At 35.5% G+C, this 20,186-nt stretch overlaps 1 protein-coding gene across 19 annotated transcripts in view; it reads right to left on the bottom strand.

The window, feature by feature from the left end:
- The window catches only part of DLG1 (discs large MAGUK scaffold protein 1), a 293,473-nt gene that overhangs the window by 49,888 nt on the left and 223,399 nt on the right, over window positions 1-20,186 (bottom strand). For all 19 annotated transcript variants that reach the window (XM_028505122.2, XM_028505117.2, XM_028505115.2 and 16 more), the window contains 3 exons: window positions 13,734-13,848; window positions 5,268-5,444; window positions 2,556-2,625 (listed from right to left, as the gene is read on the bottom strand). In XM_028505122.2, the coding sequence (XP_028360923.1) occupies window positions 2,556-2,625; window positions 5,268-5,444; window positions 13,734-13,848 (362 nt within the window). The remainder of the gene's footprint in view (window positions 1-2,555; window positions 2,626-5,267; window positions 5,445-13,733; window positions 13,849-20,186) is intronic.

A 20,186-nucleotide genomic window follows, 5' to 3' on the forward strand; every position in this document is an offset into this window, starting at 1 on the left:
GCTCAGTGGACTGACCTCTGGCCTGTGAACCAAAGGGTCACTGGTTCAATTCCCAGTTGGGGCACATGCCTACGTTGCAGGCCAGGTCCCCAATAGGGGCATATTGATGCTTTCTCCCTCCTTTCCCACCTCTCTCTAAAAATAAATAAAATCTAGCCTTGGCTGGCGTAGCTCAGTGGACTGAGCACGGGCTGCGAACCAAAGTGTTGGAGGTTCGATTCCCAGCCAGGGTACATGCCTGGGTTGCAGGCCATAACCCCCAGCAACCGCACATTCATGTTTTTCTCTCTCTCTCTCCCTTCCTTCCCGCTCTAAAAATAAATAAATAAAATCTTAAAAAAAAATAAACAAAATCTTAAAAAAATAACTGGGCTTCTAATTATTTTATAAACTGTCAAGTAGCATTATTTGAGTAAAAGTCTTTGTTTGAATCTAAATTTTAGAAAAGAGAAAGCGAAAAATTTAAGTTTCAACAGAAAAACTAGTTATGGTAATCTAGTTCAGGAAAGGATTAAATCTTCTTGTTCATGACAATTATTGCTTTTGAATTCAGTAATAATTTTTATATCTGATAAAACTAATTATTTTAAATAAAAGGTGATTTACTCCTCCTACTGCATACATAGTGGTCAGAGTCAGTTTCACAGCAAACAACTGAAAGAAACATGAAGTTTAAAATGTTTTGATTTTTGATATCTTTGCAGTTAGCCAGAATAAGATATCATAACATGAGACAGAAATGCTTGTTAGTTAAGAGATGTATTAATTGTATTATTTAACATCCTCCAGGTGAAAAATTTATTAAAAGTAAAAATAGCACATGTGAACAAGACAGAAATCTGTAGGGGAAACACAAAACTGGAGAAACATACTACCTCCAGTGTCTGTATATTTCCAATACAAAATACTCTGTTTAATTACTTACTGTTATTAACACTATATTGCAAGAGAGACAGAATGTAATAAGTATAAGAACTGATAAAACACATCAGATTCATGATACATACATAGAAAATATCTGAATATAGTATCTCCATTTGTAATATTTTAAAATAGTCAAATGAATGTTAAAAATGTTAATGAGAAATTGAAATGTTTTAAGTCTACAGCAGAAATAAAGTTCATAAACAATGTAAGGAAAGGGAAAGAAGAACTTAGAATGGGAAGTGTTTGTTACAGAAAGAAATGCAGTTCTGTATCAATGGCAAGCGTATTTTTTACCCCACTAAGTATCATGCATACTTTTGATGCTGTGTTAGAACACAGTGACTGTGTGTAAAGTTGGTTACAGTCAACAAACAAGACTAAGATTTAAATATGTCGTTAATTCAGTTAACTTCTTGCAGTATGAAAGAAAAGTTACAACATGCAACCTATTTTTCATTATATTGACAGTGTACTTTACTAAATTATTTTAAAGACATATATAAAATAAGCACAAAAAGCACTGTATATATTTCAAATCCTTGAGATTTTTTTCCTTCCAAAATTTCTATTTTAAATATTGCTTCAGATCACTCTATTTATTATAATTTTATATATTCTGAAAACTACAAGTTATTTTAAAGGAATTTATCATTTCTAAACTAACAGAATGTGTCATGTAGTTTACTCAGATTTAATGTCATTGTTCATGGATATTTCTTTTTTTTTAAATTTTAAAGCTTTAAATTTGAGTGCTTACCAATATCAGAGATGCACAGAGAGTAGGGTTAATTTATTTGGTGAGTTTTACATTCACTTGAAATATGATCAAAATATGTATAAAGCTTTTCATTTAGATTAAAAAACCCTACAAAACAGAAAACATTTCTACAAATAGTATTTCAATACATGTATTCAGCTTTCTTCAGGCTTTTTGCTAATATATTTCATTGCAGTAATTACAAAAATAGTACAGGATAAAGCCTGTAAGATCTTGTTCATCTAATGACATCCATTTTAAGCAGGATGTAAAGTAAATGAAAACAAAAACATGTCAAAAATATATATAAAACAATTTTGATATATTTCTTGACCACCTACAAATTCCCCCTTTTGACTGTCACTTTATTTCCTGAAAATAAAAATTCACATTGATTCAAACATTTAAAACGTGGATTGTATTAACACATTATATTAGGAATACAGGGGAAAACAAGAAAATTTCCATGAATTAACTAGAAAAAACCCCCAATAAACTGACATTATGATCTTGTTACTATTTTGGGGGCCTATTTTTTCAGAAGATTCATTAAGTTAACTATCATGATTAATATTGGTGTCACATTTCTAATGGAACATGTGAATGAGGGCTAAATTCATATAATTTATAAAAATAACCTTGACCAAAGGTATATTATGAATACACCAAATGACAGTTTTAATTTGACAAGGTCTGTGAAATGGCAGCTCTAATTTAATAAATTACTTTAATATCTACTATTGTAAAGCAACACAGCAAGAGGAATTGCAAGTAATTCTTATGACGAAATCCTTCTTGTTTTAATAATGTAGCTCAAACAAGACTTATGAAAAGGTCTATTACACTTGAATAAGAGATTTCATATACTCACCCCTTTATCTCCTCTTGTTTTCGAATTGAATTTCACTGTTTTTAATCGAGCCCGTTCTTTCTTCTCAACCCTGTCAAAGTATCCACTATTATATTTTAGGTATATCAAATACATCTAATTGTCTAACTATAAATCATTAGAAGTGATACTTCAATACAGGGCATTTTTATATTCTAAAACTTTTGGAAGCCATCTAAGTTTGCAACTCCAAATTAATTAGAATTTCTGATACATAAAATATCAGAACTCATTTTATTATTAAAAAACCATTTGTGAATTATCAAAATACAGCACTTAATATATGCACTCAGTTCTATAAATATACCAAAATTATTATAAGACAAGACTTCTGAGTTGACCAATTTTTCAGGCTTTCTGTTTATTTTTTGTAGTATAAATATTAGCTTAGCATGGAAAACATATTCTAAATATTAAGCATGAGAGAAAGAAAGCAAATGGGGGAAAATGTCAATAATTGGTGAAAGTAGGTGAAGAATATGTGGGTGTTCCTTGTACTATTCTTGCATCTCTCTCGTATTTATTTTTCTGTAGCTCTGAAAATTTAAAAAATAAAAAGATGAGAAAAAATTTAAGCTCAACTCCAGTGACATTTTTGTGTAAACACACAAAGAAACCAATTATAGTGTACAAAATAACGAGTTTTAAAGTATCTTTGAGGGATATATAAGAACTGGTTACTTTAGTTATCCCTGTGAAGGTGAAATGGTTGCCTGGGAACAGAGTTAAGAGGGAGTCTGTATAGCTTTTAGATCTTTTGAATTTTGAACCTTATTCAAGTGTTATCTATTCAAAAGCAAGCAAACAAAATGTAACAAAACAAATGCTTTAAGTAGATATTAACACTAATATGCACTTTGCAAAATTGAATGTAAATTAAGCTTTTATAAATAGTCAATTTCAACACAGCAATTATGTTGGTATATAGCAGAAAAAGCTACCCAGTCCATGAATAAAATACTTTTTCTTTATTATATAGCTATAGTTTTACTGTGAAATAGTAAAAGAAGAAGCTTAGTAATCATGGATTTAAAACATTAAAATAGTTAAAAACTTATTAGTTTTTTACTATTCCAGAGCAATCCTGAGGATCCATGACATGAATAATTTATAATTTTTGTCTAGACACTTGAGGGCACTACAAAACGAACATTTGGTAAGTGAACATCTACAACTCAAAATGGCTCTGTTTTCTTATTACATCACTGTCTTGTTCACTAAATAGTTAAGTGTCTTAAACTGTGTTTATTTAAAAATACTGTTCCAGAAAGAAAGCTAAGAATTCTAGAAACTATAATTCCTGTGGGATTTGTAGAGATCTCAAGATACAACTTATATCACTTTTGGCCTTAAAAATCAACATTATAGAATTTTTATACAAAATGAAAAAAATTGTTCCACCAAAGTCAGCTGTGGTTCTTACTTCTTTCAGCAAAGCCTTTGTAAGACTATAACACTGCAAGGCATAAATCAATTTTAGGAACTCTGACCTTGATATTTAAGATGTGAGGTTTCTTACTGACTCAAAAGACAAAGAGTAAGCATTTCTCAATTTAAAAGAGACTACATTATATTCCAGGTAAAAAGTTATGCTGAGGGCAACATTGCTAAAAGAGGAGTTGCCACCAAATATAAGATCTAACTAAATAGCTGAATTTTGCTAAACATGTTGAAGATAGACAACAGTCATAACTTCTAAAACTACAACTACGTATCTTTGTAATACTTTAATATTCCTACCCTTCAATTTCTAAAAATATATCCACATACATAGTAAGGTCTAAATTAGGTACATGATTTGGCATACTTATCAGTTACAGAGAATCAATAAAATAAGTATAAATCTCACTCATTAATGAGAAAAATACAAGTTTATTATACCATGAGCCTGACTTGAAGGGAATTAACTAGCTATAATAGACATTACTATCTCATTAATATTTCTGCTGGCTATCTTAAAACTTAGGACTTTTAGACAAAGACTTGGACAGATCAAATCTCATAAATAAGGTACTTTGGGGGAATTATGGACTGATATTTAATGCCTTCCTACAAAAGCAGAGACATTTAACTGCATTTCATAGACCTTAGAGGGGTTCTGTAAGCTGGAATCCTTCTTTTGAAAGATAATCCGTGCTTAACCACTTTTGCCATTAGATGGTAAGCATGCACCAAAGAAACATCATAATGAATGGTTAAAAGCCAAGAAGAAAGATAGTGAGTGCACTAATACTTCTAAATTATGCAAGAAATATCACCAGATATATCTAAACATTTTGCATTTATTTTTACAATGCTTTCAATTTTTAAGTCTAAAAGAGGTATAATTCACATACTTGAAAGCCTTCACAATTTAGGTTTCATTTTCACCTTAATGGGAAAACTACAGAGGCTTATTAATTCTTTCTCCCTCCACTGGCATAGATGCACGGCACAATGACTTCAAAGATACTTATTTTGTTTTTACCTACTAGTAGGAGCTTTAGAGAAATTTCTGTTTGGGGGGGCATTATATTTTCTGGTTATGTTACTGGTTACAATATAAAGTAAATAAAATTAAACAGTTGTAAAACATAGTTTGGAAAACTAGAAATAAAATCATCACCTCAATAAAAGAAATTTAAAAGGACAGCATTTATTCGTTTATGTTGCCCAAACTTTCAAGTGGTAAGACTGTAATGGACTTATATTTACCTGCGTTTACTTGGAATCACCCCAACTTCATCACTCTCACCATCTTGTGTCACCTGCCTGGCTTGCCACCATTCATCATCAGAAGCATTAATAACGTGGAGGATATCTCCAAATTTGAAGTTCAATCCCTGACTGGGAAGGCCACTGTCTTTAGTCTTGTCATAATCAAAAAGGGCTCTAGATGAAAAGGAAAAGATCCACAATTACTTGTTATAATGATGTTATCAATATTAAATAAACACAGGATTCTGAAAATGTTTATTTGTGTAAATAATTATCAATATAACATGGTAGGCAAGATAATGCCAAACTCAATTCTGTACTATATATAAAACACTAAGGCAAAAAGTTAGCAAACTTAACTTATATTAATAATTTATTATTAGGTACATTACCTATTTTTTTCTTTTTTTTTTTTTTTTAGATTTTATGTATTTATTTTTAGAGAGGGAGGGAGGGAGAGAGAGAGAGAGAGAGAGAGAGAGGGAGAGAAACATCAATGTGCGGTTGCTGGGGGCCATGGCCTACAACCCAGGCATGTGCCCTGACTAAGAATCATTAACTATTTCTTTTAATACTGTATAAGAAATGTTAAAAAATGCCTGTTGTACAATCCAGTGACAACCTATACTGAATTTTAAAATGAAGACAAATCTAGGAAGTTGTTCTAGATTAATAAACAAAAGTAAATATTAAGAGATACTCTCTTCTCTTTATTTTAATTGGACACACTTGGGAAAACAATTCCCTGATGGATTTGACTCAGTTATAGGACTAGATCAACCGAGTAATTACTTTGTCAGTTAATTATTTGTTCTATTTACAAAACTAGAATGAATAGGGTTTTCAGAGTCAATAATGATGAAAAATAACTACAGATGATTCTAACAACTGCCAAATATTTAGGAAAAAAATACTGTATTAATTTAATATAGTAACTGGAAATGTTAAGAATATTTTTAAATTTGATAAAAAGAATATTGTATCCTACTATTTGATTAATGTACTATTTTAAAAAAGCATTCATTCATTCATTCATTCATTCATTTTCAGAGAGGCATAAGGAGGGAGAAAGAGAGGGAGAGAAACATCAATGTGTGGTTGCCTCTCAAGTGCCCACTACTGGGGACCTCGCCTGCAACCCACGCATGTGCCCCGACTGGGAATCAAACCAGCAACCCTTTAGTTGGCAGGCTGGCACTGAATCCACTGAGCCACACTAGCCAGGGCTGATTAATGTACAATTTTAAAATAAATGAAATTCTTATATCCATAGCTCTCTCAGAAAAGAACTTTGGCAATTACATTTATAAAACAATTTATTCATTCTTTTGTTCTAATTTGGCAACTGGAAATTAGTATATGAATCATACTCCTTTCCAGGCTACCCAAGTTTTAAGAATCTATTTCTTGAGGTAAAACTGAAGAGAGTGTAATTATTTGATGGCTAAATTAATTAACAAGTTATAACGGTTATAACACATTTTCAAATGTGTTCTTTCAAGTCTTTTCACAGAAGTAGGTAGGAAGGCTTAAACATATATTCATGCAGATATACTGTAATACATTGGGTTTTATCTAAAAACAAAGGAATTCTACAGCTGAAAAATAAAGATTACAAATGCTAAGTCATTATTTCAACCAGTAACTTCTGAACTCTAAGGAACTGTTTTTCTACTAAAAATATATGGTTAACTTCAAACAATACAAAGGATAGTGACAGTCAATCAATCATTAAATATTTATTAAAGAGGTAATGAAGTATCTATGGCAAGGATAATGACAAAGATGATGAAGACACAAACCTAATACAAAACAAAAATAAAGTACATTAAGAGGTAGAACAGATGTCGAAGGGCATGCAGAAAAGGGAAAATAAATACTACACTGAAACTTTTTTTTTTTTTAAGACGGGGAGGAAGAAAGAAAGGGGAAGAAAGAACAGATCCGCCGACTTCCATATGTACCCTGACTGGGACCAAACCTGCAACCCAGGCATGTGCCCTGACTGGCAACAAAACTAGTGATCTTTCTTTTTGGTTTGCAGGATGATGCCCAACAGAGACACACCAGCCAGGACTACACTGAAACATATTTATTATCATAAATTAACCTTTTGGATTACAAAAGTAATATAACTACATTATTAATGAGCAATGGAGGAAAGAAACATCTCCAACCCCTATTCCCAAATTTGCACTTAAGCTTTGTATTTTAATATATTTGATTCAGAAACTGGAACCCATGGACTACCTATGAGAGTTATTGATTATAATAAATACCTGTTAATCTACTACCCAACAAAAGATTATACACAAAGCCTTTATCAGTAACTCATGTTCACAAATGCATTTTTCTCTCTTAAGCCTGATTCCCATTAATTAGGAGTAAGGCATTATTAGAAGGTAACCACCATTTTGAATACAGTGTTTATTAGTTCCTTGGCCATTACCCTTTTTTTGTTGACTTGGTTTTATCACATATCTGTGAATGACTACATAATTATGTATGGTTTTCCTTGTTTCAAAGCTTTATAAATTATATGTTGTATGTTACTTTTGTACCTTGATTTTTTATTTTTTGCTTTTGAACTCAAAAATACATTTATTAAAAAGAACCATAAGACTTCTGGTTAACTACGGCAGACTGGCTACATGTATCTATTTCCTCACAAAAGTGACCAAAAAAAGACAGACAAATACAAAAGAGAAACAACAATATGACAACAGAATATTTAACAAGTTTTGGGCTGATGGTAACTAAACCTGGGAGAGTGAATGGAAAGTCTGAAGAGAGTGATATTGAAATAAGATTTATTCACAAGACCCTAGAAATGCTTATGAATTAGAAGTATAAAGTATCTAGCAGGCAGAGATAAGTTACAATAGTGTAAACGAAAGAACTGGTAGAAACACTGTAAATAGCACTGATACCCTCCCTTTTCTTGTTCCTAGTCCCATAGAAGACCAGAGGTTTAGTTCCTAGAGAAACTGATTTTCAGGAATGTGGTAGGAAGGTGGAAGGTGCTGGGTGGAAATAGAAGGATTAGTAAGAAATCTGCACACTGAAAACTGAAATCTAGCAACCTGGTTTATACTCCAGGCAAGAGATTAAGAATTCATCTCTAGAGATATTTAAATGACCCTGAAGAAAAGGATAACATGGGGAAGGAGAGGGCAAAGAAAAAGGCAATAATCTTCCAATTAAATCCACTAGCTTAATTTTCTATTCATAAGAATAGAAAACATGGAGCACTAAAAATTTAAAGAGAGCCTCACATTAAAAAAATAAAGGAAATAAAAGAGAAAACAAGAAAACTAGAAAAACAGAATACAGAGAAAGCAGAGAATTCAAGAAACATTGGAGAAACACGAGAACATATTATGTCCACAAAATAAAAGATGACAAAAGAAACAATCAAATAACAAGAATGGGCTCCTGGAAAATAAAATAGGATATCAGAATCTTCCACACTCCCCAAATTCTCTATCAAAGAGAAGGCAAAATAAGACATTTTCAGACATGTTGAGACACAAAAAGTACCTCCTACACCTTTTCCTCAGGGATTTATGGGAGGATGTGCTCTGGCAAATAAAAGTAAATCGAGAAAGCAGAAAATGTGGAAAGAGACTGACGTAGTATAGAGCCACAGGGAACAGGATCACAGCAAAGGAAAGTCCCATGTGAAAGTTATACAGCAAGTCAATGAAGCAATTAGTCCAGGTTGGAACAGAGAGATGGAAAAAACTGAACTGATGAGACCATATGTGTGCCATATGATTAATGCAAAAAACTGAAGAAGTTACTGGAAGACAAAGGAAAATAATAAGTAGAGGGAATATTAAGAATTAAAGGTGAGACAACTCAGGAAATTAAATTCAGGAAAAATGAAGGGTTTCAAGAAGAAGTGTGATTAAAATATATTGTTTGACTATGTAATGACAGATATTACATAGTCATATAACTCTAAATGCTATTAACTTTATTAACAGTGATATGATTATGTTTGAGTAATAGGAAAAGAGGCAGAAAGAGTGGTTTGGTGTGAGAGAGGAAGTTCTCATTTACCAAGGCAGTAAGTCTATGCTATCCAAAGTTGGTAAATTAGAAATAGCAACATATTCACTTTATTTAAAAATTTGGAGGTAAACTTCTGGTCAAGATGGTAGTATAGGTAAACACATCTGGACTCCTTGTACAACCACATCAAAACTACAACTGAACTATGGAACAACCATCACTCAGAACTGTCAGAAATTGAGTTGAATGGAAATCTGACTATGGAATTAAAGAAACCACATCCACTGAGATTGGTAGGAATAGTGGAAACACAGAACAGGCTGGTACCACATAATTTGGGAGTAATATCTTGGGGAAGAGAAGTCCCAGCCCCACACCAGGCCCCCTAGTTCAGGGTTCCAGTGACAGGAAGATAAATCTCCACAACTTCTGGTGGCAAAACCCAGTGGGAATTGAGTTGGTGGAAGAAACTTCTGGAGCCCCGACCAGTACCTTTTAAAGAACCAACCCACACATGGACTCACCTACTCAGACTTACTCCCTCTGTTCTCTAGCACTGAGGTAGCAGCTTGAAAGGCACTAGCAGTGTAAATGGAGAGACTGAAGTGTCTGGAATCTAGAGGGGAGTTGGGGGACGGTGTTCTCCCAGACAGAAAGGCAGGCAGAGATCAATGGCCCTTTTCTGTGCTATCCCCTCACAGAGCCACACAACTGGCAAGCTGGTGCCATATCTGAGACACCGTCAACCTGGCTAACACCGTTTGCCCCACTCAAGCTGCTTTTCCACATGAATGGCTGGTCACCTTGGCTCATGCTTCACAACTCCTAATTTCTTTCAAATAAGCTGGCCTCAGTGAGACCCAGACCCTGTGCCTCTTGCTAAGTGACCCCAGGCCTGGTACTAGGAGCAACCAGCTTATATTCACAGCTTGGTTTCACCCAGGAAATCTCCAAGTCCAGCATAAGTAGCAGCCATCTCAGATTGCTTTTTAGCTCAGGCAGGAAGGCCCTGGGCAAAACACAGGTGGGGGCTGACCTTGGCTTGTACCATCTGGGGAAACCCAGAGCCAGTGCACCTAGTGGACAGATAGAGAACATATCAGAGCACCACCACCCTGACACTGCAAATCTGGTCCTCGACAGAGGGTGGAGGAGGGTGGTAGCCAGTGGTCACAGCCACTCCTTGCAGCTGACTGGCATGAATAAATCCCTCCCATTGACCTGCCAACAGCAATCAAGGCTCAACTACAAGAGGAAGGTGTACTCAGCCCACAAAAAGGGCACTGTACCTCTATTACCCAGCTTGGGTTTTAGGGGAGGCTGTGCCACTGGACCCTATAGGACATCTACTATATTAGGCCACACTACCAAGACAGGGAGTAAAAGCAGCTCTACCTAATACATACAAACAAACACAGGGAGGTTGCTAAGACTAGGAGACAAAGAAACATGGCCCAAATGAAAGAAAGGATCAAAGCTCCCCCAAAAAGAATAAAACAAAAAAGACATAAGCAAACTATCAGATGCAGAGTTCAAAACACTGGTTATAAGGATGCTCAAAAAACTTAGTAAGGACCTCAACAGCATAAAACAGATCCAGTCAGAAACAAAGGATACACTAAGGAAAATAAAGAACAATTTACAAGGAAACAAAAGTAGAGTGGATGAAGTGGAGAATCAAATCAGTGATTTGGAATGCAAGAAAGCAAAGCAAAACCAAACCAAACAACAAACAAACCAAATCAAAACAAGAAGGAAAAAGAATCCAAGAAAATATGGATGGCATAAGAAGCCTCTGGGACAACTTCAAGTGCATCAACATTCACATTGTAGGGTTGCCAGAAGGAGAAGAGAAAGAGCAAGAAATTAGAAATCTAATTAAATAATAATAAAAGAAAACCTCCCCAATTTGGTGAAGGAAACAGACATGCAAGTCCAGGAAGCTCAGAGAGTCCCAAACAAGATGGATGCAAACAGGCCCACTCTAAGACACATGATAATTAAAATGCCATAGTTTAAAGATGCTGAGAGATTCTTAAAAGCAGCAAGAAAAAAGCCATTAGTTACCTACAGGGGAATTCCTGTAAGACAGTCAGGTGATTTCTCAAAAGAAACTTTGCAGGCTAGAATGGACTGGCAAGAAATACTCAAAGACATGAAAAGCAGGGACCTACAGCCAAGATCACTCTACCCAGCAAAGCTATCATTTAGAATTGAAGGGCAGATAAAGAGCTTTGCAGGCCAGAAAAAACTAAAGGAGTTCATCATCACTGAACTATTATTATATTGTTAAAGGGACTTATTTAATAAAAAGAAGATCCAAACTATGAACAATAAAATAAGAGTATGTACATATCTATCAACAATTGAATCCATAAAACAAACCAAGCAAACAAGAAAAACAAGAGAGAGAATCATGGATATGCAGAGTTTTTGATGGTAACTAGATGGGAGGGGGGTGTGGAGAATGGCTGAACAAGTGAGGGGATTAAGAAGTATAAATAGGTAGTTACAGAATAGCCATGGGGATGTAAAGTACAGTATAGGAAATGGATGAGCCATGTACTTATATACATGACAAATGGACATGAACAATGGTGTGGGGATTGCCTAGGGAGTGGAGTGGGGGTTGCTGGGTAGATGGGGGAAAGGAAGAAAAGTTTTGATAACTATGACAGCACAATAAATAAATGTAACTAAAATAAAAATTTGGAGGTAAAGGCAAAGGAGTTTGTTAGGAAAGTGGAGGATGACTTTCTAGTAAATAAAGTTTGGGAGTCACAGTTATTTTTCATTGTAAGTCCTCCCTAGACTGGGAATCCAACTGGCAACCCTTTGGTTTACAGGCCAGCACTGAATCCACCAGGCCACATCAGCCAGGGCTATAAGTCTTTTGATAATACACAACTTATAAAGTATTTTTTAAAACATAAATATTAAGAATAAAAAATGAAGATGACTCATTAAATGCACCTAAATATAACCTAATGTTTGACTGTCATGTGTTTTTAATAAATCAGATATTAAAGGTAACACCTATTAAACTAAACTTAGAAATTATAGCTAAGAAAAAAGGAGAGTATAAATACAAATTTATATTTTTCCATATACTGTGGATATCTATACATAAAATGCTTTTAACAACTTTGGACCAGAACAGTTTAATAAATACTCCAAGAATTAGTGGAAGGAGAGAAAAATTTGATACATATAGGATTCCCAGATCATTAGCAGAGTAGAAGGAATAAAAAGGGTAGTAGAAACAGAACAAGAAAAAGTTTCCATTTATTATGTATTATAGAACATATATAGAGTACATGCTTGTAAACAGATATATTTATACATACAGAAATTTATATATATGGGATAAATGTTTATTTCATGTAACATATCATCTCTCATCAGAAGAATAAAATATTAGCAATAGGCTCCCTGAAAGAATCAAAAGGAATGAGAGACTAATTATGAAGAATAATTCAAATTACTTACGGTAATCAACTAAACTTAATAGTACAATAAACTACATATAAAAGCTCTACTAAAAAAGTATACAAAATACAAATAAATAGGGTATCTGTATAGTTTTATTAGCCAAGTGAAAGAAACTCAATCTATATACTAATGGTATCTATGTAATATTATTAGATTTATGCTGTTGCATTCATCTTTTATGTTATAGAAAAATAACATGTTTGACTTCTCCCAAGTGTTTCAAAAATGCATATAGAAATTTCCTGCAACTTTACTCTTTGCTGAGCCTATCTGCATTTTAAGACATTATTTATATATTGCTGTCTTCGCTATAATGAAAACTGTTAAGGTAATTAAATGTTAAACAAATAGAGAATATTTTATTATGGAAGAATACAGGTAGCCCTGGCTGGTGTGGCCCAGTGGACTGACTGCTGGCATGTGAACCAAATGGCTGCTGGTTCGCTCCCCAGTCAGTGCACATGTCTGGGCTGTGGGTCAGGTCCCCAATAGCGGGTGTGTGAGAAACAACCACACAATGATGTTTCTCTCCCTCTCTTTCTCTCTCCCTTCCTGTCTCTCTAAAAATAAATCAATGAAATCTTAAAAAAAAAAGTGCAGGTGAATATTAGTGTTGGATGATATGCCATATGAAGCTACAATACTGATTAAGTAAAAGATCCAACTTAAAAATTTTCTGGTTTATATTTTATATTTCCTTACTATATTATTCAAGGGATTATATAATTTTCATTAATCAAATTATAATAATATTCCAACTCTTGAAAGACATACTGTCAGAAAATCAATCATAAAAGAAATTTCCCTGGTTTGCAACTTTTTCTTTTTTTTTTTGCAATTTATTTTTCTATAGTGAAACTCAGTGAAAAACTTGAAAGAAATCATGTATAAATATTAATACTTGCTATAATTGCATAATTAAGACTTGCCATAATTAGAAGTAGAGAAATTTACCTGACATACAGGGATCGCTTCTGGCTAGTTCGAAGAGAACCTGAGCCTGAACTAATGCTACTATTCATCATCTGCTCCCGTAAATCATGTATTTTTGCTTCAAAACGACTGTATTCTGATAAAAGAAAAAGAGAAATAAATGTAAATTTTATAGTATAAAAGTCACTTAAAGATAAAATATTAATAACCTGTCCTATAATTGATTAAAAGTGGTTAGAACCTTAAGAGTAATCTGTACAACAATCTGCCCAATATGCATATACAAAAATTAATAATTTTCTAAATGTACCATAAAGTAATATTGGCTGAATTAGTATTTTCTCATATGCTATTTTAAAGTTCATACCTCATTTAATCAATTAAAAGACAATTTCCATGCATCATATACCAATATGAACCTTACGTTACTATGTAATACTTGTGGCTGGGTCAATAATATGGGAAAAATGTGCTTTAAAAACTGATAAATGCAATCAAATTTATTTCAAGTTGTCTTATAATTTATAAGTTTTAAAAATGACAAAACAAGATACAAAAATAATCTGAAGTAGAAAAAAAATTTTTTAATATGACAGAAGCCTTTTATTATTTTCCCTTGGAGAATTTTTGCCATCTGGCAATAAATGAGAAGCAGTTTATTTTTAACTTAAAGGTTCCTATCTTGTTGGGAGCCGTCCCACCTGGTTTCAGGGACTGTAGCCTTTTGTCCCATGAGCCATTAAGGAGACAGAACACCTCCTCCTGGCAAGAGTGCAGCTCCTGCTTCCCCCACTTCCCCCTGCTTGGCCCAGGCAGATAACAGGTTAGCCAATGACTGGTAAGATCCCTCATAGGAGGAGGAACCACCTAAGATAGGCACTGCTGCGATGGGCCATCAGGGAAGGATTTAGGAGTCTTCAGAGAACAGGCAGAAAGACCCTCACCCCTTGGCTTTGTCATAGCCTGAGTCCTCAGTCTTTCTGCGAAAGTCTCCCAGTCTCTTGGCTGCTTTGCTCTCCCTGCCTGACTCAGCCTGGGAACTACACTCAAGACCTTGTACTGGATCTGATGGCTCCCAGGGGTCAATCTGGCCAGAGAAAGAATCTACATTGTTTTCTTTGAGACCTGCTCTGCCCTGTTGCTATGAAACAGACACTTGAGCAAAAGCCAACCCTGACCAGAGACAATCCCTGTGTTTCTTCAACTATTATCTGCAAATGATGTCAGTAGCATTTTGAGCACTGGTTGATGAGCTCTGAGTGCATACTATGTATCTTTGTGTGAGCTGAACTTAATAAAAATGCAGGGAAGAAAGTATTCAGGACCTTTCTCCTTTGACGGACTGGTCACCTTTCCTCCCCAGGCAAATCACGCATTGGGCATTTTTATTTCTCATCTGCGATGTCCAGGGGAGTTCTGAAGACGGAGTTCCCCCATCACTCTTTTATAGATTTCTTTCAATTTTACTGTAGGTTTTCCCCCCTCCTCTCTCTTCTCACATATTGGTATAGTCAAGTGGGAAGCCTATATGTTGATGTTGGTTGTTACCTGGAACCTCATCTATTGCTATTGGATGGAACATCTCCATGTAGCTGTTTCATATGATTGCTTGGTTTTCTCAGAGGACATAAAATCAAGATAGAAAAAAGCCATTTTATGTGGACGTTCTGGTCAAGATGGTAGAGCAGATGGACACTACACTAACCACCTCATATGACCACATCAAAATTACAACTAAGTTATAAAACAATTAACCTGGATAACTATTTGAAGACTAGCTAAATAGAAGTCCTACAACTAAGGATATAAAGAAACCAGCTGAGACAGGTAGGAGGGGTAGAGAAATGAAACAGGCTGGTATCTGCCACTCATGAGTGTTTGAGAACCTGGAGGGATATCTTAGCTGCACAGGTTCCACCTGAGGAGTGAGGGGTCTCAGCCCCATGCTGGATCCCCCAGCCCAAAACACCAGTGTCAGGAAAAGGAGCCCACATAATACCTATCTATGAAAATCAGGTGGAGATTCCATCTATCCAGATGACAGGGAATGGTGCTGGGAATCCTGGCATCCTCTTAAAGGGCCAGTGCACAAATGCTTGCACGCACTTGCCTTGGGCTCTGGCAAAGGAACTGCAGCTTGGGGGAAGGGGGAGTGTACCAGAGACAAAACAGGGAGAAACTGAGTTGCATGACTTCTGGGTGAGAGCTGAAGGGATGCCTGCCATTGTACCTGTGTTCAGCCTTCCCACCACATAGCCAAATCTGAATCTGCATTATCCTGGTGAATTCTATTAGTTCCACCCTGACTACCTGAGACCCCACCCTACCACAAAAATCTACAGGTCACAGGTGGGTGGCAGCTGGCCTCAGTGTACCCTTAGATTTTTGCTGAGTGGCCTTGGGTCCAGAACTAGTTCCAAATCTGAGTATGTTTTAACCTGGTAAATACCACTTGCCCATGAGCATCCAGGCCCATCACAGGCACCTACCAGTTGTGGATCACTTTGCAGCTCCTAACAGGTAGCCTTGGGCCAATCACAGGCAGTATCTGACATTAACCTGCAACTAAACGGGAGGCCTCAGAACACAAACACACCTATTGGCTAGCATCAGGACACAACACAGCACCACACAATTAGCTCCACAAGTAGCACACTGAAAAGGAGGTCTCAGCAGCACTAGAACCTGTTGGGGCAAATCCTGCTCCTTGGGGTCAGCTCCTGCATAGCAGCTTATACACTGTGGTCATGGCCAATCCTCATGGCCAGCTAGCCTGAGTTTTAATTGTATCCACTGACATGCCAACAGCAATCAAGGTTCAACTACAACAGGAGGGTACACATAACCCACAAAAGGGACACTCCTAAGCACTGGCTCAGGTGATCAGGGAGACTGCGACTGGGCCTCACAGGACACCTACTACATAAGGTCACCCTGCCAAGACTGGGAGATGTAGTTTATCCACCCAATACACAGAATCCGCTCCCCGCCCCCCCCAAAAAACCAAACACCACAGAAAGGCAGCCAAAATAAAGAGACAAAGAAACATGTGACAAATAAAAGAACAGGAGAAACATTCAGAAAAAAAATACTAAATGGAGAGAAGCATTATACTAGATACACAGTTCAAAACACTGGTTATAAAAATGCTGAAGAACCTTAGGGGAAGAACAAATAAATTCAGTGAGGACTCTGACAGAGTGATGGTAAGCATAAGAAATGACACAGAAACCATAAAAAGCAGCAGCCGGAAATGAAGAATACTATAGAAGGAATCAACAGATTAGATGAACAAGAGGATCAAATCAGCAATTTGGTAGATGAGGTAATAGAAAACACCCAATCAGAATAGCAAAAAGAAAAAAAATTAAAAAATGTTGATAACTTAAGGGCCCTTTAGGGCAACACAAAGCATAACAACACTCACACCAGAGAAGTATCAGAAGGAAAAGAGAGACAGCAAGGGATTAAGAACTTATTTAAGGAAATGTCTGAAAACTTCCCTAACCTGGGAAAGGAAAAAAGACATAAAGGTCCAAGAAGTGCAGAGAGTCCCAAACAAGATGAACCCAAAGATGCACACACCAAGACACATCATAATTAAAATACTAAAAGGTTAAAAAAAAAGGTTAAAGACAAAGAGAGAATCTCAAATGCAGCAAGAGGAAAGCAGTTAGTTAACTGCAAGGGAGAGCCCATAACACTGTCAGCTGATTTCTCAAAAGAAACTTTTCAGGTCAGAAGAGTTTTGGCATGAAATATTCAAAATGATGAAAATGAATAGCAAGGACCTAAAGCAAGGCTATCATTTACAATTCAAGGAAATAAAGAGCTTCCCAGGCATGAAAAAGCTAAAGGAGTTCATCACCACCCAACCAGTTTAACAAGAAATGTTAAACAGACTTAAGAAGAAAAAAATGGAACATAAATATAAATAATAAAATGTCAATAACTACACACCTATTAATAGTTACGTGAAGATACCTACTTCAGATTGAAAGACACACAAAGGAGATAAAAGACACATAAGAGAATGAAGAAATATATTTCATGAAAGTGGAAATGAAAAAAAAAGTGGGGTAGCAATGCTTACATTAGACAAAATAGACTTTAAAACAAAGCCCATAGTAAGAGACAAAGAAGGGCATTACATAATGATAAAGTGATCAATCCAACAAGTGGATATAACTCTTGTAAACATTTATACTACTCCCAAAACAGGGGCACCTATTAATATATAAAGCAAATACTGATGGACATAAAGGGAGAGACTGACATTAATACAGTTATAATAGGGGTCTTGAACACCCTGTTGATATCACTGGATGGATCTTCCAGACAAAATCAACAGGGAAACAGTGGCATTAAATGACACATTAGACCAAATGAAGTTAATTGATATTTTTTAGCATTTTCACCCAAAAACAGAAGAATATCCATTCTTTTCAAGTGCACATGAAACATTTTCCAGGATAAATCACATGTTAAGCCATAATCTCAATAAATTAAAGAAGGCTGAAATCATATCAAGCATCCTATCCTCTCTGACCACAATAGTATGAAACTAAAAATTACAGGGAACAAAACCCAAAAATCACACAAACACATGGAGGCCAAATAACCTGTTACTAAACAATGAATGCGTTAACAGTAAGATCAAGGGAGAAGTCAAAAGATACCTTGAGGCAAATGAAAATGAAAACAAAATAGTCCCAAATCTGTAGGACACAGCAAAAATAGTCCTAAAGAAAAATTCGTATCAATACAGGAGTACCTCAAAAAATAAAAAAATCTTAAATAAACAACCTAACCTTATGCCTAAAGGAACTAGAAAAAGAACAATAAACAAAGACCAAAGTGAGTAGAAGGAAAAAAATAATAAAGATCAGAGCAGAAATAAATAAAATAGAATCTTAAAAAAAAAGAATACAAAAGATCAATATAACCAAGAGCTGGTTCTTGGAAAAGATAAAGAAGATTGATAAATCTTTAACCAGACTCATCAAGAAAGAGAGGACCCAAATAAATAAAATCAGAAATAAAAGAAGTAACAACTGATAGCACATAAATAAAAAAGGATTATAAGAAAACATTACAGACCTTCCTCTCTCTTTTTGGTGCTGCCTACAGAGGGGGCAGCTTCTCCTACTCAGCACCATGGCTACCCTCAGACCCCTCAGGAAACTCAAGATTGTCAAAAAGAGGACCAAGAAGTCCATCTGGCACCAGTCACATTGATATGTCAAAATTAAGCAGAACTGGTGGAAACCCAGAGGCACTGACAACAGGGTACACAGAAGATTAAAAGGCCAGCTCATGATGCCCAACACTGGTTATAGGAGCAACAGGAAAATAAAGCACATGCTGCCACATGGCTTTGGTAATTCCTGGTCCACAACATCAAGGAGCTTGAAGTGCTGCTGATGTACAACAAATCTTACTGTGCTGAGACTGCTCACAATGTCTCCTCAAAGAACCAAAAAGCTACTATAGGAAGCAGACCAGCTGGCCATCCAAGTCAGTAATTCCAATACCAGGCAGCACAGTGAAGAAAATGAATAGTCAGATTATGTACACACTGTATTTGTGTTAATAAAACCATAAAATTCTGCATTGGATGAATGGCTCAGTTAGTTAAGAGTGAAATCATGTACATCAAAAGATTGCAGGTTCAATCCCTGGATGGGGCACATATGGCAGGCAACTGATTGATGTTTCTCTCTTACATCTCTTTCTTTAAAATCAAACACATCCTCATGTGAGGATTAAAAAAAAACCCCAGAAAATTCTACCAAGAAAATACTACAAACAATTACATGCAAATAAATGGAACAACCTGAAAGAAATGGATAAATTCTTAAAAACATACAATCTTCCAAGACTGTATGGAATCAAGAAAAACCAGAAAATCTGAATATACCGATTACTACCAACAAAACCAAATCAGCAATCGAAAGACTCCCTACTAAAGCCCTGAACCAGATGGTTCACAGGTGAATTTTACCAAACTTTCGAAGGAGAACTAACAGCTCTTCCTCTCAAATATTCCAAAAAAAATTTAAGAGGGAAGACTCCCAAGCTCATTTTATAAGGCAAGCATTACTCTAATACCAAACCAAAGATATTACAAAACAAGAAACTTATAGGCCAACATCCCTGATAAACACAGATGCAAAAATCTTCCAAGTATTAGCAAACTTAATTCAGCAATATATTAAAAAAACAAAACAAAATTAAACAAAACAGGGTTCTGGCCAAGATGGAGGCATAGGTAGAAACTCTTCACTTCCTCGCACAACCAAGAGGAGGATAACAACCAATCTAAAAACAAAAAACAAACCAAAAGTACCAGGAAATCAAATCGCATGGAAATCTGATAACCAACGAATTAAAGAAACAGTCAACCAAACCAACCAGACTGGCAGGAGGGAGATGGACAGATGGAGAGAACCTGGGGCAAAGTGGCAGACTGTG

The sequence above is a fragment of the Phyllostomus discolor genome, chromosome 2 (genome assembly GCF_004126475.2).
Source record: "Phyllostomus discolor isolate MPI-MPIP mPhyDis1 chromosome 2, mPhyDis1.pri.v3, whole genome shotgun sequence".
Taxonomy (NCBI): Eukaryota; Metazoa; Chordata; class Mammalia; order Chiroptera; family Phyllostomidae; genus Phyllostomus; species Phyllostomus discolor.